At 35.5% G+C, this 20,141-nt stretch overlaps 1 protein-coding gene across 2 annotated transcripts in view; it reads right to left on the bottom strand.

Moving 5' to 3' along the window:
- NEMF (nuclear export mediator factor) overlaps nucleotides 1–20,141 on the bottom strand; it is a 57,410-nt gene that overhangs the window by 30,322 nt on the left and 6,947 nt on the right. For both annotated transcript variants that reach the window (XM_021004784.2, XM_021004783.2), the window contains exons 5-16: nucleotides 17,914–18,062; nucleotides 15,758–15,825; nucleotides 9,485–9,571; nucleotides 8,538–8,611; nucleotides 7,333–7,403; nucleotides 7,177–7,252; nucleotides 6,442–6,504; nucleotides 5,208–5,285; nucleotides 4,910–5,118; nucleotides 2,615–2,797; nucleotides 2,276–2,339; nucleotides 1,789–1,877 (exon numbers count right to left, since the gene is read on the bottom strand). In XM_021004784.2, coding sequence (XP_020860443.1) covers nucleotides 1,789–1,877; nucleotides 2,276–2,339; nucleotides 2,615–2,797; nucleotides 4,910–5,118; nucleotides 5,208–5,285; nucleotides 6,442–6,504; nucleotides 7,177–7,252; nucleotides 7,333–7,403; nucleotides 8,538–8,611; nucleotides 9,485–9,571; nucleotides 15,758–15,825; nucleotides 17,914–18,062 — 1,211 coding nt within the window. The remainder of the gene's footprint in view (nucleotides 1–1,788; nucleotides 1,878–2,275; nucleotides 2,340–2,614; nucleotides 2,798–4,909; nucleotides 5,119–5,207; nucleotides 5,286–6,441; nucleotides 6,505–7,176; nucleotides 7,253–7,332; nucleotides 7,404–8,537; nucleotides 8,612–9,484; nucleotides 9,572–15,757; nucleotides 15,826–17,913; nucleotides 18,063–20,141) is intronic.

Raw genomic sequence — 20,141 nt, forward strand, 5'->3', positions numbered from 1 at the left:
ATGATGTCAACTTGAAAGGAGTTGATTATTCGAGTGAGCCTACGATCCCTCCCTAGCCTTGTGCTATCATTTTCATCAGTTGTCTAGATGAAGGCATAGATGACATGCTTCTCAAATATACAGAAGATAGAAAGCTAGGAAGAAACAGCTAACACAATAGACAGCAAAATCCTGACCTAGAAAGATCTCAGCAAACTAGAAGGGTCAAACCCAAATCAGATTTCCTAAAATAGACACAAATATTAAGTTCTACATTTGGACAAACTGACTTCATAGAGCAGGGAAGGCAGGGCTAGGAAACAGTTTCTGTGGAAAAGTTCTAGAAGTTTCAGTAGACTAAAAACTCAATATGAGTCAAGGCAGTAAACAAACACTAATGTTGCCCAAGGCTTCAGAGAGGCAGCACACAGGGTACGCAAAATGAGGGAAGTAGACAGTTCCCCTCTCCTCCTCCCTGGTCAGGATAAAAGGATCATTGATTTAGAGCTTCAGGGTAGGTGCCCTTTTCTGTGTTTTTGTCCCCTCTTGACAGTGTGGTAAAGTCAATGGACCTCTTTTCAGAATAATGCTTAAGAGAATAAAATAAAATACACTGTTATAAAAAAAAATTATACTGAAATACAATTGTGTGTGTATGTGTGTATGTAAATGTAAAAAGTCCAAGTTCATGAACTCCAGGTTAAGCATCTCTGATGGAGTGACTACACGGGTCCTTCTGGCTCTCAATCTACCTCCTCCTCAGGTGAGGTCTGACAAGGTAGGAGTTGAGGGCACCTCTTTCTTACTTTCTCCATTCTGTATGCTGGGTGTGCTTCTCAATGAAACCCAATGGCAACATCAATTTTTTTGGCTGCCATGATATATTCACATTTTGGTCCACTGAAAATTCCCAGGTATTCTCCACAAGAACAATTTTCTAGTCCTGCTTCCCTACTCTCTGCAGTCCAACCTTACTTGACAGATGAAGAAAGTGAGAAACAAGGTGGTTAAATAATGTGCCCAATGCCACAGAGGTTGTGTCAGAGGTGGGGTTTAATGTAAGTCACTGACTCAAATCCACTGCTCTTTTCACTGTACTGTACTTCCATTCTAGGTACCATGTAAGAAAACACAGACAAATTGGGGTCTGCCCAGAGAAAGGAGATCAAGATATGAGAGGCCTAAAAATCATGCCACAGAAGGATCAATTAGAGGATCTAGGTGTGTTAGAGGGAATGGAATATGGCATCTTCAACTAGAAGAGAGATTACCACTTCACACAATGTGAGAGCTGAAAGGGACCTCAGCAGCCACCTAATCTAACCCGTACAGAAAAGAATTCTCCCTGTAGAACACCCAATTAATGCTATCAGACTTTTTTTTTCCCCTGGGCCCCAAGAGGACAGAATTAGGAACAATGAGTAGAAGAAGCAGATCTCTATTTAATACAAGGTAAAACTTCCTAAAATTTAGAGTCATTCAAAACTGAAATGGTAAATTAGGACCACTCACAATGGGAATGAGGATTGCCTGAGTCCAAGGAGTTTTGTTCTTTGTTTGCTTTTAGGCAATTGGGGTTAAGTGACTTGCCCAGGGTCACACAGCTAGTAAGTGTCAAGTGTTTAGTCTGAGGCCGGATTTGAACTCAGGGCCTCCTGACTTCAGGGCCAGTGCTCTATCCACCCACGGAGTTTTAAAAGAAGGGAAAAAATTCACTGGTTTCTTATATCATTTTAATTCCTTCATTTGGTGGCAAATGATTCTCCAAATGAGTGGAAAAGTTAAGAAATGCAAAATAAATTCACTCACCAATACACTTTTCTTGCTTTCTGAATGGTGGTAACCATCTGAACTTCTTTGAGTGTTTGCTTTGTTTTCTTTTCTGCTGATTTGAATGCCTATGAATGAAGAAAACCATTTTAGAAGGAACAAGTTACCAAAAAAAAAGCTAATTATAAAAAAAAATAATGAAAGAAACTTATAATCAGAGAATCAGAGAATTTTAAAGCTGCAAGGGACTATGCAGACCTATTCTTACTACCTTATTTTGTAGAAAAGGAAACTGGGATCTTGAGAAATAAATTAATTTACCCAGAGTCATCCAACTAATAGGTCTCCAATCTAGGACCACAATCCAGGTCTCCTGACTTGCAGTGCTCTTTCAACTATACCATGTCTACACGTATAAAAGTGCATAGAAAAGATACAGGGAAGAGAAGGGAAGCAGGAATTTAGTAAGGCCCCTAAAGTATCCGAGAGGGGAAAAAATGAACAGAGTCTGAGAAATATTCATTACCTTCTCAGCAGCTTCAACTGTTTTCTGTGTTTTCCTGGCAGCATGTCTCTTATGATCATAATACCTGCAATAATATAAATGTATCTCAAAATTCAAATCCCAAGACTTTTATCCTTTATGCTTCATGAACCTTTCTCTGTGGACACTCAATTTGATCATCTATCACATGAGATAATAATTAAGCAAATAAACAAGTACCTTGGCTGAAATGAATGTTCAAAACAGGAAACATACTTCCCAAATATCTCTGATATTATCTCATTATTTAAGAATTCACAAGAAAAGTTTTACATACTAAAAATGCCTTCTAAAACCTCTTTTTGTAGTAAATAGTCTTACTTTTTGGCATTGGCGTATGCTGACAAACTGAGATCGACATCAACAAGTAATGGCTTATTTTTCTGAAGTTTCTGAAGCTGTTTGTTCTGCTTTTTTTTTTTCCCTTTTGGTTCTTCTGTTTCTTCTTTCTCAATGTTAGTTTCATCTTCTTCCTCTTCCTCATCTGATACTAGGTATGGGTTTCTATTGAAATTACACATCATTTCAAAACTGCATTAGTTTTTCAAGTTTGAGATAATATTCTTTTATTCTTATTCCAATTATAAATACTACGTGATACTTAGTTTTTAGAACCTTAAAAGAACTCCAAACCTCTGTGTAAATGTGAGATACAATGAATTTCTTACAACAGTGTAAGTTTTGTGGCAGGGTCAAATATCATCTCATTTCATCCTCACAACAACCCTGGAAGTTAAATGCTATCATTATCTCCATTTTTCAGATGAGGAAACTGAGACAGACAGAGGTTAAATGACTTGCCCAGCGTCACACAACTAACAAATGTCTGAGTCTGGATTTTAACTTGGGTCTTCCTGACTTCAGGTTCAGTGATTTATCCAATGAAACAGCTAGCATCCTATAACCTGTAACTCCAAGTGTTCCTTCCTCACTCTGAGAAATGTAAATGCATCAATATATTAATAAATATAAGCAAAAATCTTGTTAGGATCTGTATATTGAAAGTTTATTCCTCCTTCTTCATGAAGTCTGAGTTTCCATTTCACATGTACAATCCTAAGATAAAACACCAAAGTACCTGTATGTCAAAGATCTCTGATTCTTCTTTTGAAAGCCATGCTCCTTACACTTGCCAGGTAATTGCCATGTTGCCCATAAATGTTAAATATCTCTTGCTTTTTGCTTCCACCCCTAAAACTAGCTGAGAAGGCTTCCTTTTCTTTTTTCAATAATAACTTCATAAGTAAGTGTCCATCTCAGTCCAGTCAGCCCCTTGGTTAACCTTGAGTAAGTCAAGGAACATTTTGCTCTGACATATTCATTTCCCTCAGTGACTCCAAAGCATAAATCTGGAAAGACATGGGATTTTTCCTATACAAACAGGGAAAGCTAGGAAGTCATCTTTGAATTGCTACACCACTCTAATTTGGGAAACTGTCACACCACTGCCCCAATCTGGACACAGATTTATAGGCCTAGAGTACCTGACTCCTATTTCCAGTCAGCTTTAAAAAATATGCTTTATAAATTTCCTTTGGTGTTGTAGGCATACTTGTGCATTGTTGGTGGACCTGTGAACTGGTTCAGCCACTGTAGAAAGCAATTTGTATCTATATCCAGAAAGTTACTAAACTGCACATTTTTTGACTCAGCCATACCACCACTAGTCCCTACTAGAGAAAAGGGAACTATATGTGCAAAAACATTTATAGCATTTTTCATAGTAGCCCCAAACTGTAAACTACAGGTTGTCCTCCTTTCAGGGAATGACTAATAATAGTGGTTTATGAATGTAAAAGGATATGGAGTATCCCAAAAGTTTTAGCACAGTTTTCAGCTATTAACCAAAAGTCTTAGTAAACTTAAGACTTTTGGGGTATCCTTTTTATACCATAAGAAATGTCAAAATAGTTTCAGAGCAAACTGAGAATATCTCTATGAACCGATACAGAGTGAAACGAGCAGAACTAGATGAACAAATTATATAAAAACAATATTACAGAGAAAAAACTTTCAAAGACTGTAGAGCTCTGATCAATATAATGATAAACCACAAATCCAAACGAATGAAGATGAAACATACTGCTCATGTCCTACCACAAAAGCAATGAACTATGTAAAATGAGCCATACATTTTTTGGACATGGCCAACATAGGATTAATTTTGCTGGACTTATTTGCTATAAGGCTTTTTTTCCTAAAATTATTCAATGAGGGTGAAGGCACACTTAGAGAGAGAAATAACAAAAGCTTGAAAAAAAAGAATGAATTTCCTTTTGACAGTGAGTACTGTGCATGAATTTCCTTTTTCCCTCCTTAATAAGAATGCTCAAATTATCAAATGAATGCTCAAATTATCAAATGAAAAAACTGCTATGAGTGTAAGAGAAACTGATAAAAGCTTCAACTCATTTTCAAATTCCTCAAATCCAGGTAGTTCTTACTCAAACTGCTGCAGTGAGTGCCCCTAATTTAGGTTCTCAAATTACAAACAAAAGCAGATAGAGAAATGAATACACCAGGAAAAAAAGGAGGAAAAAAGTTATTCAGGTTAAAGATGATCAAAAATAGGTAACAGCAGCAATTTTTCTCATTATCGTACTTCATAATACTTACTTTAGTAACATTGTGACATGATTGGTTTGCAGCTTCAATTCTCTGATTGCATTTGCAACAGTATCTCCCTGAGCTTGGGCTTCTTTTACAATTAACCCAATTTCCGTCCAGTCTATCTGGTTGGCTAAAGCACTCCGAACCACTTGGATGGCTCTATCAACTATTTGTAGATTCATTTCTATGAGTTCTCCTTTGATTTTATCAATTTCCTTAAGAAACAAAGAAAAATAATTACTACTATACCAATTAAACGTACCCTTTGAAAAGAAGCATTTGAGTGAAATATAAAACTTAATACCTGGGCTTGGTGAAGGGCTTCTAATCTGTGCTCATGATCCTTTCGGACATTATCCAGTTTCTTCAATGCCTGTTTTTCCTTTCATCAGCAAAACAGATCAAAGGATATTAGAAATACACATCTGGGTAGACATTAAATTGAATTTTAACTCAGAGGAAAATATATGTTAAAAATAAACACTGATTCAGTGCAATTAAAGAAAATTTAATGGGATCTTATTAAACTATTATTTTTCATCTCTTCATGCTAGATATTATACACGAAAAATAAAAAGGGATGCTGAAGGACTGTCAAATTGATGCTTTTCATTCTTGAAAGTATAGAACAACATAGATTTTATTATTTACATATATACAGTATACAATTTCTTCTTCTACCCAAGATTAAATAATTAATTTTTTATGATTAAACACTTGCATAAATCCATTTTCTTAGAAATTAGAATATTATCATATAAAACAAGAAAATCATTTAGGCCACAATATTTAGAAACCAAACTTATTTTCATAATTAAAAAGAAAGTAAAATATATTTTCTTACTATGTTTATTTTTCCAATCTATTATGTATTCCTCACTATCTACTTCTAATAAATATAGCTCACATTAACAATCTAAAAATCTGCGCATTCCAGAAGCATCCAGGGGTTTGTTTTTTTGGCAAAAATTAGTAAAATTGAAAAATAAAGGGAAATAAATACTTTTTCTTCACCATCCACTTACCATCACTTATTGTCCCCAGCCTTTCCTAACTCTAATTGCCTTGAAGCTGTCCAATGCCTACATTGTGGCACTGGACCTGGGCCTAGCCTTCCTTGAATTACAAAATTATTCAATTAATCCAAAAATCTCCCTCCTGCTGTCACCCTGTCAAAACTTCCATTCCCTCAAAGGAAGTTCTAAGCTCCAAGGGTCACAGAAATACAATCATACATATTGTTTACACTAAATTATATATGATATTAAAACATGACAATAAGATTAATTCTTCTTGGAGTATTTGATTTTTAAAAGAGGATGTTGTCTAACTGCAAGAATGTTGGAAGATATTTTTCAATAGGAGGATTTGAGCCTTTCCTGAAACACGTGAATATTTTCTGGTTTCCATAGTAGAGGTCAATAAATTGGCAACTAACTTCTGAAAGGGCATCCCAGAAAGAGAATCATTTAATAATCAAATCAAAATATTATCCATTGTTAAATACAGATTCAGCATGTTTTTAAATATAAATATACCTGTTGTAAAGCTTTCAAGTCTATCTTCTGGCCTTCTAGCTTAGAATAAAATTCATCCACTGCCTTAATTAAAAAAAAAACACAACACATAACACATAAAAGTCTTAAAAATGTTATCACTGAATGAAAAAGAATGAAATGGGTCCTATGTCCACCAGTGTACAGTACTAAACTGTGAAAATACAGTTGTATCACATTCAAACTCATAATGAAAAAACATGCTAAATTTACTTCTCCTAAAAGCATAAATACTAACATTCGTTAATTACTTTGTAATTTAATAATCTCAAACTGCAATCGCATCAATAAGCCAGGCAGCAAATGAACAAAAGTTTAAAAAAAAACCAACAGTGAATTTGGTAAAACACTGTAAACTCCATAAGAGGTCTCTGAATTAATAACCACTTAAGGTATATTCTTGAATAAAGCAGTAAATTTTACCACAAAGTATTTCACTTTTGTCTGTCTGTTCCATGATAATTCTCTAAGAAATTAACTGATCTAGACCAATTTTACTATTAATAGAGCCTTCAATTTTTGGTTCAGCCCACCATCTTTAAATAAAATAGTAAATAAATATAAGTGGATATATAGTCTATGATCATACTGCAGTGCTGCCTACATTTCACAGACCTATCAATAATTATCATTCAATACATTGTTACATCTCACAATTGGAGAAAATTCATATATTCACCTAGATTGGCTAACAAGACAGATTACCAGAAAACCCACCTTGTCAAATGATTCAAATTTTATATATGGAGAACTGGAATGCTGAGAAAATAAGAAAGGATGAAACTCTTCATATCTGTAAAATAAATCAATAACATAATTAAAAATAATATTTTATATTAATTCACCCATGTAAGCTAATCTTTAAATACCTACGTGAATATATCTTCAGATTGCTTATCTGGCTCCAGGCTTGGTTTTTTCTCTTTTTTCTGAATGATATAACCCTAAGGAAATCAAGCATACAAATTAAAAATTTACCAGGATGAAAAATTCCATTTTATACTTTCACTTACAAACATAATTTGGTCTGAATTTGTTGTTGGCTTTTTTTGGGGGGTGGGGCAGGGCTGTACCAAAGGGGTAGGAAACAGTAAAGAATAAACTGACAAGCCATGAGGTGATTCACAGAAAATTAGGGCACACAAACAAAGAAGGGACTAATCCAGTCCCTTTTTTTTTTTTAACATGGATGAAACAGGTTCATTCCATAAAAGGATGGTTTCCACATCTTACATTTCTTTCTTTCTTTTTTTTTTTGGTATTTTATTTTTTCCCAGTTACATGTTAAAAAACAATTTTTAACACTCATTTTCAAAACTTTGAGTTCCAAATTCTCTCCCTTTCTCCCTCCCCACTCCCTACTCCTCCACTGAGAAGCAATCCCTTTGTTTTTCAAATTAAAAAACTAAGGCAGAAATGTAAAACAACCTGCCAAGGTGAAACAACTAGCTAGTGCAGATCTAATAATATAACCTAATGTTCTGATTTCCAGCCCAGTGATTTTTTCAAATACATGGCAACCAATCTACTAGTGGAAGCTACATGGCCAAAGCCTTTTAAAATTCTAACAAATTAAAACTTATTCCTCAAATCTAGTCCCAAGAAAAGATCCCTTAAATTATTCTAATTATCCCACTTTTCTTGCTGTTCAGTCATTTTCGACTCTTTGTGACCCCATTTGGAATTTTCTTGGCAAGAATACTGGAGTGGTTTGCCATTTCCTTCTCCATCTCATTTTACAAGTGAGGAAGCTGACGCAAATGTAGTTAAGTGATTTGCCACAGCTAGTAAGTGTCTGAGGACAGATCTGAGCTCAGGAAGATAGGTCTCCCTGATTCCACACCCAGTGCTTTAGCCACTGTGCCACCTAGCTACACTTCCGTAGTTAGTTTAATATGCTCCATTTCATCTCATAACTTAAAAGGTAAAGAATAGTAAAATCCAGAATCCTCACATTATACAAAAGTCAATATTCCAGATAACAAGACGACAAAACTTATACATACTAGGTTCTATAAGTTATATTTCAACTCTCAAGTTTCTAAAGGAATAAAACTACAGCTTAAGTAATGTTCTACCTTTCCATTGAAGTTGGACATTGTTTTCATATAATCTTCTGCTTTCTGCAGACAAACAAGTACTTTTTCAATATCTATTGTGGGAAAGAAGAAATTTTGTTTGTAAGAGCTAGCAACATATTTTTGAGTCTTCCTTTATTTTTATTTTTTAACACCAGAAGAAATTATATCTTGTTCAACCTACTAGCTTTGAGAACATTATGGCTAAGGCAACTGAAAATATAAGCAACAGTTAAAACTCTCTTTAGGGAAAAAACCCCCATTTACCATCCTGTCAGTAAAGCAGTTAAAGGAAAAAAACATGATCTCTACTTCAGCACATCAAAAACATCTTAACATTTTAATTATCAGAAAGAATGGTAGTAAAATTCCAAGCCTCATCTACAAAATTCCTTTTAATCCATAATGTACCAGAACTGTAATAATGATAGTACTATGGAACATAATAAATTTGCAAGATTATTTCTTTGGGAAAATAAAGTCAAAGTTCTAACTCTAGATGCCCAAAACACATTATTTCCGCTCAACATCAAGAATGCTACTCCCCCAGTTCCCACAGTGATGGCTCCAGTGTCAGAGGGAGAGGGTGTTCTGTGAGGAAAGGAAGGCAGGCTATCATACTACTGGTGGCAGTGACAACAGCACAAGCATTAACAGAGCTCCAATGGCAAATGGGTAGTAAACTCAGTAATGTAGGATGATGGAAGAGGAAAGAGAAGGGAAGGGGAATATATATATGTGCATATGTATATGTATGTGTGTGTATATGCATACACACACACACACACACACACACACACATATATAAACACACATATACACACATGGATATCATTTATTTATTACTTTCTAGAAACAGTAATTGTTCATAATTTTAAACTAACATAAGCCAACCAGAAAGAGGCAAAATAAACAAAAGTGATTGTTTAAACTTGTAACATACATACCTCTAGTTTCAAATTTCTCATCTACTCTGACATTGCCAAAAAATCCATTTTCTCTAAGACAGTGTTCAATCAGAGTGGCCCCATAGGCTATTAAAGTAGAGAACAGAATACTTAGTATTTTCCAATAATATTAAGTTAAGTATTATTAAAACAGCAAGGCATCCTGAGGAAGGGACAAGAGACGTATCAAGCAAATCAAACAACAACCATCTCGCTCTGACCCAGATGAAAACAGCCCAGTATTCGGAACCCAAAAGCCTGTCGCAATGTTTCCAATCCAGTACTCAAGCAGTCTTCTTGGGAAGAGGCAGCTTGGTCACTGCCCCTGTAAGTGCTGCAGCCATCAATACTGAAGACCCAGGGGAAAAAAAGAGTTCTTGTCACCAAAGGAATCAGAAAATGATGTGATTTTTATTTAAAAAATTTTTTTTTATTACTTTACGCTGGTTATTTTAATTTTTTTCTTTCTGTTAATTTTATTTTTTAAAAACAGATTAGTATTTTATTTTTTTCCAATTACATGTAAAGACAGTTTTCAATATTAAGTTTTGTAAAATTTTGAGTTCCACATTTTTCTCTATCCCTCCCCTCCTCCCTCTCCAGGACAGTAAGCAATCTGACATAGGTTATACATGTACAATCATGTTAAACATGTTTCCACATTAGTCATGTCGTGAAGGAAGAATCAGAACAAAAGGGAAAAACCATGAGAAAGAAAAAACAAAACAAAAAAAATAAAGTGAAAATAACATGCTTCGATCTGCATTTGGACTCCATAGTTCTTTCTCTGGATGTTTAGCATTTTCCATCTAAGTCTTTTGGAAATACCTTGGATCACTGAATTGCTGAGAAGAGCTAAGTCTATCAGAGTTAATCACTGCACAGTGCTGCTATTGCTGTGTACAACGTTCTCCAGGTTCTGCTCACTTCACTCAGCATCAATTCATGGAAGCCTTTCCAGGTTTTTCTGAAATCTGCCTGTTTATCATTTCTTAGAGCACAATACTATTCCATTACATTCACATACCACAACTTGATCAGCCATTTGCCCCAACTGATGGGCATCCCATCGATTTCCAACTTTCACATCCCAAAAAAGAGGTGCTATAAATATCTCTTTGGGATACAGACCTAGTAGTGGTATTGCTGGATCAAAGAGCATGCCTTTGGGCATAGTCCCAAATTGCTCTCCAAAACGGTTGGATCAGTTCAACTCCACCAACAATGCATTACTGTTCCAATTCTCCCACATCTTCTCCAACATTTATCATTTTCCTGTTGTCGTATTAGCCAATCATGGTACTTCAGAGTTGTTTTAATTTGTATTTCTCTAATCTAATTTGCAGTTTTCTAATCAATAGTGGCTTACAGTATTTTTTTTCCATGTGATTATAGAAAGCTTTAATTTCTTCCTTTGAAAACTGCCTATTCATATCCTTTGACCCTTTATCAACTGTGGAATGCCTTTTACAAAATTGACTCAGTTCTCTATATATTTTAGAAATGAAGCCTTTATCAGAAACACTGGCTGTAAAGATTGTTCCCCAGCTTTCTGCTTTCCTTCTAATCTTGGTTACATTGGCTTTGTTTGTGCAAAACCTTTTTAATTTAATGTAATCAAATTATCCATTTTGTATTTCATAATGTTCTCTATCTTGTTTGGTCATAAATTCTTCCCTTCTTCATAGATCTGATAGGTAAACTATTCCTTGCTTTCCTAATTTGCTTATGGCATCATCCCTCATGTCTAAATCATGTACTCATTTTGACCTATAGGGAATGACATGACTTTTACCGTGGAAATGATATCTGGAAAGAGGAAAAGAGGCATTTCTATCTGCTTTGCTACTACACTATACGGTCTGTGGGACCCTTCCATCTGACTTGCAACTGAAGCCTCCCATGTGTTGTCTCCTCCATGTGAGTTCCCTGAGACTAGGGACTGTCTAACACTTGTATTTTTATCTCCAGTGCTCTGTACGCAGGAAGTGCTCATTAACTGCTTCATTCATTCAAAAACAAAATAACCCACTGTGGTCATAGTGGATACCAAATTAACAATGTTTCAGAATGAAACACTGGCTCAATTTCACATGACAAATTCCTGTTCACACTACTTAACCTTTGATGGAACCATGATTTCATGGTTCATACAGGTACTCTCTCCACTGATACAGACTGAAAATGATTCACACTGATCATCCCTTACTCACTCCTTGCAAAGAAAATCTACCTAATGCACTTGGAGGCCTTTGTCTGGCTTTTTCAATATTTGGGTAATAAAAATATACCACTTAAGATGTCCATTTATTATATCTCATTCTCAATAAACGACAGGCTCACCATCTTTTCTGGTAGTAAATGTTTTTGATCATATCTTTTATGATACTTCTTATATACATGTCATTATTGGTGACATACCACAGTAAATTTCTTATGTCCCACCATTTATCTTTTCACTGACCTTAGTCTAGAATTTTTACTCTTTCGAAATTATGCTCCATGATTCATAGCCAAATAGAACAAGAGTATCCTGGCATTAAAGAGATGTGTTTCTAAAGCAATGAATAATTTGAAAGCACTGTGAAATTTCTCAAACTCAAACTCTCTCAGCCTTTTACTCCGCAATTCTGGGCCAAGATCATTGCCCATCTACAGTGCCTGTCTATACTTATTATACAGGTCTATATAAATATAAAATGGATGTGTATATATCTGTAGGAATGTGCACAAGTACATGCAGACAGACATATATACATACATGAGTTTGGGTCTCTAATTTCAGTGGTGCTGGGACTTCCTTGCCCATGTACAAACTCCCTCTGAGGATGCAGAATGTTAACTTGTTTTTAATTTTTAACATTTGAGAAAATAAAACCTGGAATGTTACTATGTTGTTGCAGAAATTGTGCTAAAAAAGCAAACCATGTTTTCAATCACACTGTTGGTTAAAAATAACTGTGCTCTCTTGGGGGCGCTAAGGCTATTATGTGTCAAAGGCAGGACTTTAATCTATGATCGTAATCCTGATTCCAAGGCTAGGTTGTTACCCACCACACTAAACTACTTTCCTATGTATGTCTGTATGTGTACAATGACAGAAATTTATTGAGCACTTACTATGTATCAGGTACTATCCTAGACTCTAAGGATAAAGACAATGACAGACACAAAGACATGAAATGTTCTCTGCTTTCCAAAAGCTTACATTCTATCAGAAGAGAAAAAACGTACAAATATAAGTATATACAGAGGTAACACAAGATAGTTTCGGGAGGGAGGGTTCTAGCAGTTGAAGAAATCAGGAAAGGCTTCATATATGTGGTATTTGAGCTAAATCTTGAAAAACATAAGGAATCCTATGAGGCAGAAATGAGAACATTCCAGGCATGGGGAACAGCCAGGGCAAAGGCAGAGATGGGAGATGGTATGCTGGGTGTGAAAAACAGCAAGAAGGCAGCTTGGTTAGACCACATAGTATGGGAAGAAGAGTAATATATAAGGAAGACAAAAAGGTAGTTCAGGACCAATTTGTGAATGGCTTTAAAAGCCAAACAGAGGAGTTTAAATTTTATCCTTGAGACAAAAGGACACTGGAGTTGACTGAGTAGAGGGGGGTGACATGGTCAGATCTGCACCTGAGGAAAATCACTTTGGTAGCTGTATAAAGGATAGACTTGAGTAAAGACTCAAGGCAAGGAGACCAATTAAGAGGCCATTGCAACAGTCCAGGTAAGAGGTGATGAGGGCATGAACTAAAGTGGTAGTTATGTGAATAGTAAGAGGGAGATGACTGCAAGAGATATTGTGGTGATAGGAATAACAAGATATAGCAATTGATTGGATAAATGAGTTAAGAAAGAGCAAGAGGCTGAGGAGAAGCAGAGGCTGTAAACCTAGAAGAATGGAATCCTGATGCCCCCAACAGAAATAGGGAAGTTTGGAATGGTTATTGGTTTATGAGGAAAGGTAGTAAGTTCTGTTTTGAATATAATAGGTTTGAGATGTCTATGGGACAATCCAATATGAAAGGTCCAACAGGCAGGCAGTGACCTAGGACTGGAACTGAAGAGACACTAGAGTCGGATATAGAGATCTGGGAGCCATCCACATAGATGTGATAATCAAACCCAGATTTTCGATATATAACTAACTAACCTTACTATCACTTCATTCCTCCAGATTTGGAGACTGTTTTGCATAAAGCGGGGGCTTTTTAATTGATCTCTGTTTCCAGGGTCTCCTACCTCCAATCTATACTCCACATAGTTATCAAAATAATCTTAAAGGGGGCAGCTAGGTGGTACAGTAGATAGAGCTCTGGCCTTGGGAGTCAGGAGGACCTGAGTTCAAATGTGACCTCAGACACACAACACTTACTAGCTCTGTGACCCTGGGCAAGTCACTTAATCCCGACTGCCTTGCAAAAAAAGAAAAATCTTCAAGCTCATACTAACATGACACTCCATCTCCAATCTCTGTGTCACTGCACTGAATGTTCTTCTTCCTCCCTTACTGCCACCTCTCAGCTTCCCTGAATTCCTTAAAGACTCAGATCAAGTATCACCTTTCGCACAGTCTTTTTCCTGTCCTTCTTCCCCTAGCTGCCCTAGTACCTTCCCTTCTGAGGTTACTTTCCATCCACACTGCATGCATCGATGAGCATTTATGTATGAGCTATGTATTCATGCACTATTTATCCCCCCCCCAATTAGAATGCAAGCTACGTAAAGGGCAGGGATTGCTCTGCTCTTTTTTTTGTATTCTCAGTGCTTAGCATAATTCCTAGCAAACAGTAAGCATTTAATAAATACTTGTTGGACTAGCTGTGTGACCCTGGGCAAGTCACTTAACCCCACTGACTAGCCAAAAAAAAATTAATTAATCCAAATAAATAAATAAATAAATGCTACCTTTCCAGACTTATTACACATTACCTCCCTTTTGGCACTATACATCCTAGCCATGTCGACTTTTTTGCTGTCTCTGACACATGACATTCCATCTCCTATCACCATGCCTTTGCACAGGCTGTCTCCCATGCCTTGAATTCTCTCCACTTCTCACCTGTTTTTAGAATCTCTCGCTTCCCTCAAAGTTCACCTCAAGTGCCACCTCCTATAAGGAGTCTTTCCTCAGGCCTTCTCCCTTCCCCCCAGTGCAAGTCTCCTCCCATATCACCATGCATTTATCTTACATCTATTTTGTATATATTTGCTTTTGTTCTCTTGATAGCATATAAGCTCTTCTAGGGCAGAGAATGTTTCATTTTTGTCTTGGTATCTCCAACACGCAGCACAGTGCCTGGCATATAGTAGGTGCTTAATAAATGATTCTTGGTTGATTGTGTTAGTATTCTCTGCTTGTTTTAATCAACTGTGTAATTGTAAAGATGTCAAAAATGATCTACAACAGCTTGCCTGTTTCCTTCTCATATTTTTATGAAGGATATCTATTCATACCTGTGTAGATTTTTTTGGTAGTAGCTAGGTGGCACAGCAGACAGAGTGCCAAGCCTGGAGTCAGGAAGATCATCTTCCTGAGTTCAAATATGACCTCAGACACCTACTGTCTGTGTGACCCAGGGCAAGTCCTTTCACCCTGTTTGCCTCAGTTCCTCATCTGTAAAATGAGCTGGAGAAGGACACAGCAAACCACTCTACTATCTTTGCCAAGAAAACCCCAAACAGGGTCACAAAGAGTCAGACACAACTGAAAAACAACTGAACAAAAACAAGATTTTTGGGGGGGGGTATATATTGCATAAAGATAAGAAAGCAGGCATCTGAGTTATTGTTGTTGTCCATTCTTCATTTTCAAAGAGGACCAATGACATCACAGGTGATGTCTTAAGTTGCTCATGTATTGGATTTAAATGAGACAGAGCTATGCAAAGTTTTCAGCCTCTCTCTTCCAGTCATTGAAGTCCTGTGGCAAGACAAAAGTCAAGATGACTGGTGATGGCCCCAGATACAGTAGATGACGTCCTCTCATTAGTCTTTTTTTGTGGGAAATATATTACTTGTGATTTTTTTCTTCCCCTCTCTAAGATACTTTTTAATATAATCCTTCAGTGTTCTACAGATGGTCTTGCCTCCAACACAGATTCACTCTCATTTCTATTTCAATAAATGTTTGCTGAACTGAATGTTCTCAAGCATGCTAATTTACATTTTTCCAGTAAAGAACAAATCAAAGAGTGGTTTTTTAAAAGAAATTATTCTAAACTGCTTATCTTACACATAATACATTGTAATACATAGCATTACTCACGGAGATATGGATTAAGAATCCTCTTTAACTGTTCTCCTTTGGGTGCACTGTGTATTATTTCAGTTAATCTATGAAAAAATAAGAATTCCTTCTTTAATTTGCTTAAAGCTACGTCATCTGGGAAAAAAATTACTTTCAGAGAAGAAATAAAATGATGCGCATGTTTCCCTATGCTGTCTTCACACCACTGTGTGTAGGTATATGTGTATTTGTCTAATCAGTCACTTAAAGCAGTGCATTATTATGGCAATCAGCTTTTTCTAGCCAAAATTCAATTATAGAAATGTTCTAGTCCATCATTTCTCAAATTCTATTCTATATAACCTCAGGGTTCTACAAAACAAAAATTATGGTGGCAGACACAAAGAATCACTTTGCTCTCCATTTCATATCACATATAATGTATGCATTCAGCTAACGTAGAGAACAGTTAAAACTGATCACTGGAAATATTTTGTCCTGAACCAATAAGAAACTTTTATTGATAAAACCCAATAATGTCTGTAGCACAATCAGCTGACTTTTAATTTTTGCTGAACTATCAAATGGAGAATAGCTGAACGAGTTGTGGTCTTTGAATGTAATACTGTAAAAATTATGCTGGCATAAATGATGAAAGGAACAGTTTCAGAAAAATGTGGGAAGACTTATATGAACTGACACAAAGTGAAGTGAGCAGAATCAGGAGAACAATCTACACAGTAACAACATTACAAAGATAATGAACTTTGAAAGATTCAACAATTCTGATCAATATGATGACTGAATACAATTCCAAAGGGCTCATGATATAAAATGTTCTCCACCTCCAAACAGAGAACTATTGCACTAAGTGCAGACTGAAGCATATTTTTCTCTTTCTTTTTCCTCTTTTTTTGGCTGGTAGTAGTGAACATGGCTAATGCCATATGTTTTGTATGACTTCACATGTGTAATGGCTATTGTATTTCTTGCCTTCATGGGGAAGGAGTTCAGGGAAGGAGAGAACTTAGAACTGAAAATAAAATAAGACTGAGTAACTTTGGCTGAATATGCATAAAATAATTTATCTTTCTTTATATTCTTAAGGTTGCTTTTCAACTATTAAATTTTTATGTAAATATCTATTTTGAATAATTAGGGGAAACGAAGTTTAGAGACAAGAAAGGATGTCTTTATTATTATGATTCTGACGATAAAACAAACATCCACAAACTTGGATTCAATACCAAATCCCAAATATAGAACAAATGTCAATATGACCCTAGCTATTTCAAATGCAGGTTTACTTCCAGTGATTCTAATGTATAACGTATCATTTTAAAAAACAGTTCCATGGTTCAGGCAAAAATCACAAAGGTATTTTCAAACAAACACAAGAAGTTTTAAAACAAAATTCTAGTTTTTAAAGACAAAATATGAAAAATTATAACAATTTCCCAACATACTGGCTTACATAAACAAAGGGCAATATGAACTATTGTGAAACATCTTACAAGGTGAGCTATCATATCCAATCAACTCACACTGTTCTCAATTTTAAGGTGCTGACTGCTAGCAATCACATGCTTTGTTTCTACTTACGTAAACTGATTATGATACTGGCAGAATCAAACTGATCAACAAATGCAATATATTTAAAATCGGCTTTTTGTTATTTGTTATTACAGGATATATTTAAATTGTTTTTAAAAATTTCACCGTAAACACTTTACCAAAGTTTTCATTAAAGTAAAGGAGTCTGTCATTACAAGTTCAAGAACCAATATCTAACCATGTCTTCTTTTTCTAGAGCTTACGTATACTAATTGCTCTCTAGAAGATACAAATCTCATCTGTCTTCAGTCTCTCTTACACTCAAGACATTCATCTTTCTACAAAACCAGAAATATCTAACTTCCCCTCATTTTGAGAGGAAACTACCAGAAGTAATTAAAAAATGTGGCTAAATGTCTTTAGTTTGCAACCCCAAACAGGGTTTGCCTGAAAAGGCCACATATGCATATAACTTAACAGACATACTAAACTTAATTCTAGACATTTTAGACAATGTTAGTAGACCTAATTTATCTAAGTGAAAACAGACACAAGCATTTCAAATCATAATATTAGGACAGGTCTAATTTTATTTCCCTAGCAAAATATAGCATGTTTATTATAAATAAAGCATTAATTACCTTTCCAATGAAAGCAATGGTTCCATTACCCTAGCATGATCAATTGGATACTTTTCTCGAACAGCAAACTTTACATCATCTGCTTCATCACTTCGAAACCTCAAGATATTTAAAATTAGGTATTCATAGTTGGTAAGAACGATATTCCCCTGAAATAAAAATTTAAAAACAATTTGTAGCTTAACGTTTTTCTCAAAGGAGGAAAAACAGGAATCTTCAAAGAGTTTCAACCAACACGCAGTGAAATGAAGTTTAAAAACAGAAAATCCAAACACCTTCTCTAGCTTATTTCCTTAACATCCCTTAATAATCTGATTGCAGAAACTTTAAAGAACTTTAGTTTGAAACCCACTGGAAGCACTATAATTTAAGAAACCAATCTGCACTGGTAGAGGGTGTGTCCTCGATGGCAGTTCTTCACATTGACAAAAACACAGGCACTCTTAACAGATACTCTGTTATTTCTAACAGAATACAGTAACTTACACTACTGCTGAGATAATTCTTGAGCTCGTAGGAGACAAGTTTTTAGAAATATGTATAAAAAATTTGAAGAAACATTAGGAACCATACATTTGAGTACAAACAGGCATCTCATTTGTAATTTTAATTGCAAGGTAATCCCTATGACACTAGTGTTATACACTACTTAACTTTCAGCAGCAATGGCATTAAGGATGATTTAAAGGCTGTCTATGGAGCACTACAGGCCCATACAATTTTTAATTTTAAAAATTTTAACATACAATGCATTCCTGGAAATCACAACATAAAATCAACACTAAAAATATCTATTACCTACTGCTGCCTTCATTTACTGGAATGTATTTGCTATCATTAGCAGAAACTGTCAAATAATAGACACTTAGAAGTACGAGGGTTTTTTGTTCAAAGAAGTTTGAAAAACAAAAAATATTAGGAACCTCCAGCATAGTATTTAAGAGGCTAGCCTCAAGCATATGGGTTCAAACCCCACCTCTCATCCATGATGAGTATATAACCCTGAGAAAATCACTTAACCTCTCAATCCAGGAAGTAGCTCTATAAAACTCAAGTTGTAGGCCACCTGCCTATTTGTACTGGCAGAGGAAGTTTTCTTATTGGGAAGTCCCTAGAATAAGAAAATCACAGGCCTAGTCTACATTAACGAAAATGGAGCTTTATACGGACAAAAATATTTAGAAAGGGACATAGACTAAATATGTTCTTTTGTTCTTATTTTGTTAAAGTATATTATTTTCAATCAAACTTTAAGATTCTGTGGTTGATGCCATATTTTACATATTAGAACCTGTGCATGTTAAATTTACAGTAATAAAGAAATAGCTTTCCACATGTATCCTTTGTTATTCATAATCAAAATTCTTTACAGAACTCAAACATGAATCAGAACTTTCTATCATATCATTTTGTCACTCCTATCAGACCCCTGGTGCCTGGGCAGAAAATATGGATAGTACAAACCATGAATTCCAAAAATGGAACATTTTTGCAAAGTGTGCATGATTAAGAACTAAAGAATATTGCCAAAATGAGAAACAAGTTAAAAAAAGCGAAGCTAAGAAAGGTCTGATCTAGGCATGTAATTTCATAACTTTCCCCTTTTGTTTATTATAATATTATAACTCTCTTAAAGAGCAAGAGCTCTGTGGCTTTTATTTTCCTCAAATCTCAGGTCTTGTCTTTTGTTTCATGTCTGTTTTAGACTTGTGATCTCCAAATTTTTTTTATCATAACTCATATGTAAAAAATTTCTAAGCATTTTTAATATATGCATATTTTCTTAATTGTCTACATGCTACTATACTAATAAATACGTACATCATAAAACACAAAATAGAAATACATAAAGAATGAAATTAAAATTAAATAAGATTTCATCCTAGAGTCAATAGGGAGCCACTGGAGTTTACTGAATAGGGGAATGGAAGGCCTGCGCAATTTGGAAGTTGTGTGGAGGACATACGGAAGAGAGAAGAGACTTGAGGGCAGAGAAGCCAGATGATAGGTGATGAAGACCTGAACTAGGCTGTGTAAGTAGAGAAAAGTGAATAAATGCAAGAGACATGGAGGCAGAAAGAACCAAAACTGGCAAGTGATGGAACATGTGGAGTGAGGAAGAGTAAGGAATCAAAGTCAACACTAAGGTTATGAACATAGGAGACTAGAAGGATGGTGGTGCTCTTGATAGTAATAGGGAAGTTCAGAACACAGGTGTATTTTGGAAG

Source organism: Phascolarctos cinereus, unplaced genomic scaffold, assembly GCF_003287225.1.
Source record: "Phascolarctos cinereus isolate Bilbo 61053 unplaced genomic scaffold, phaCin_HiC Scaffold_3;HRSCAF=262, whole genome shotgun sequence".
Taxonomy (NCBI): Eukaryota; Metazoa; Chordata; class Mammalia; order Diprotodontia; family Phascolarctidae; genus Phascolarctos; species Phascolarctos cinereus.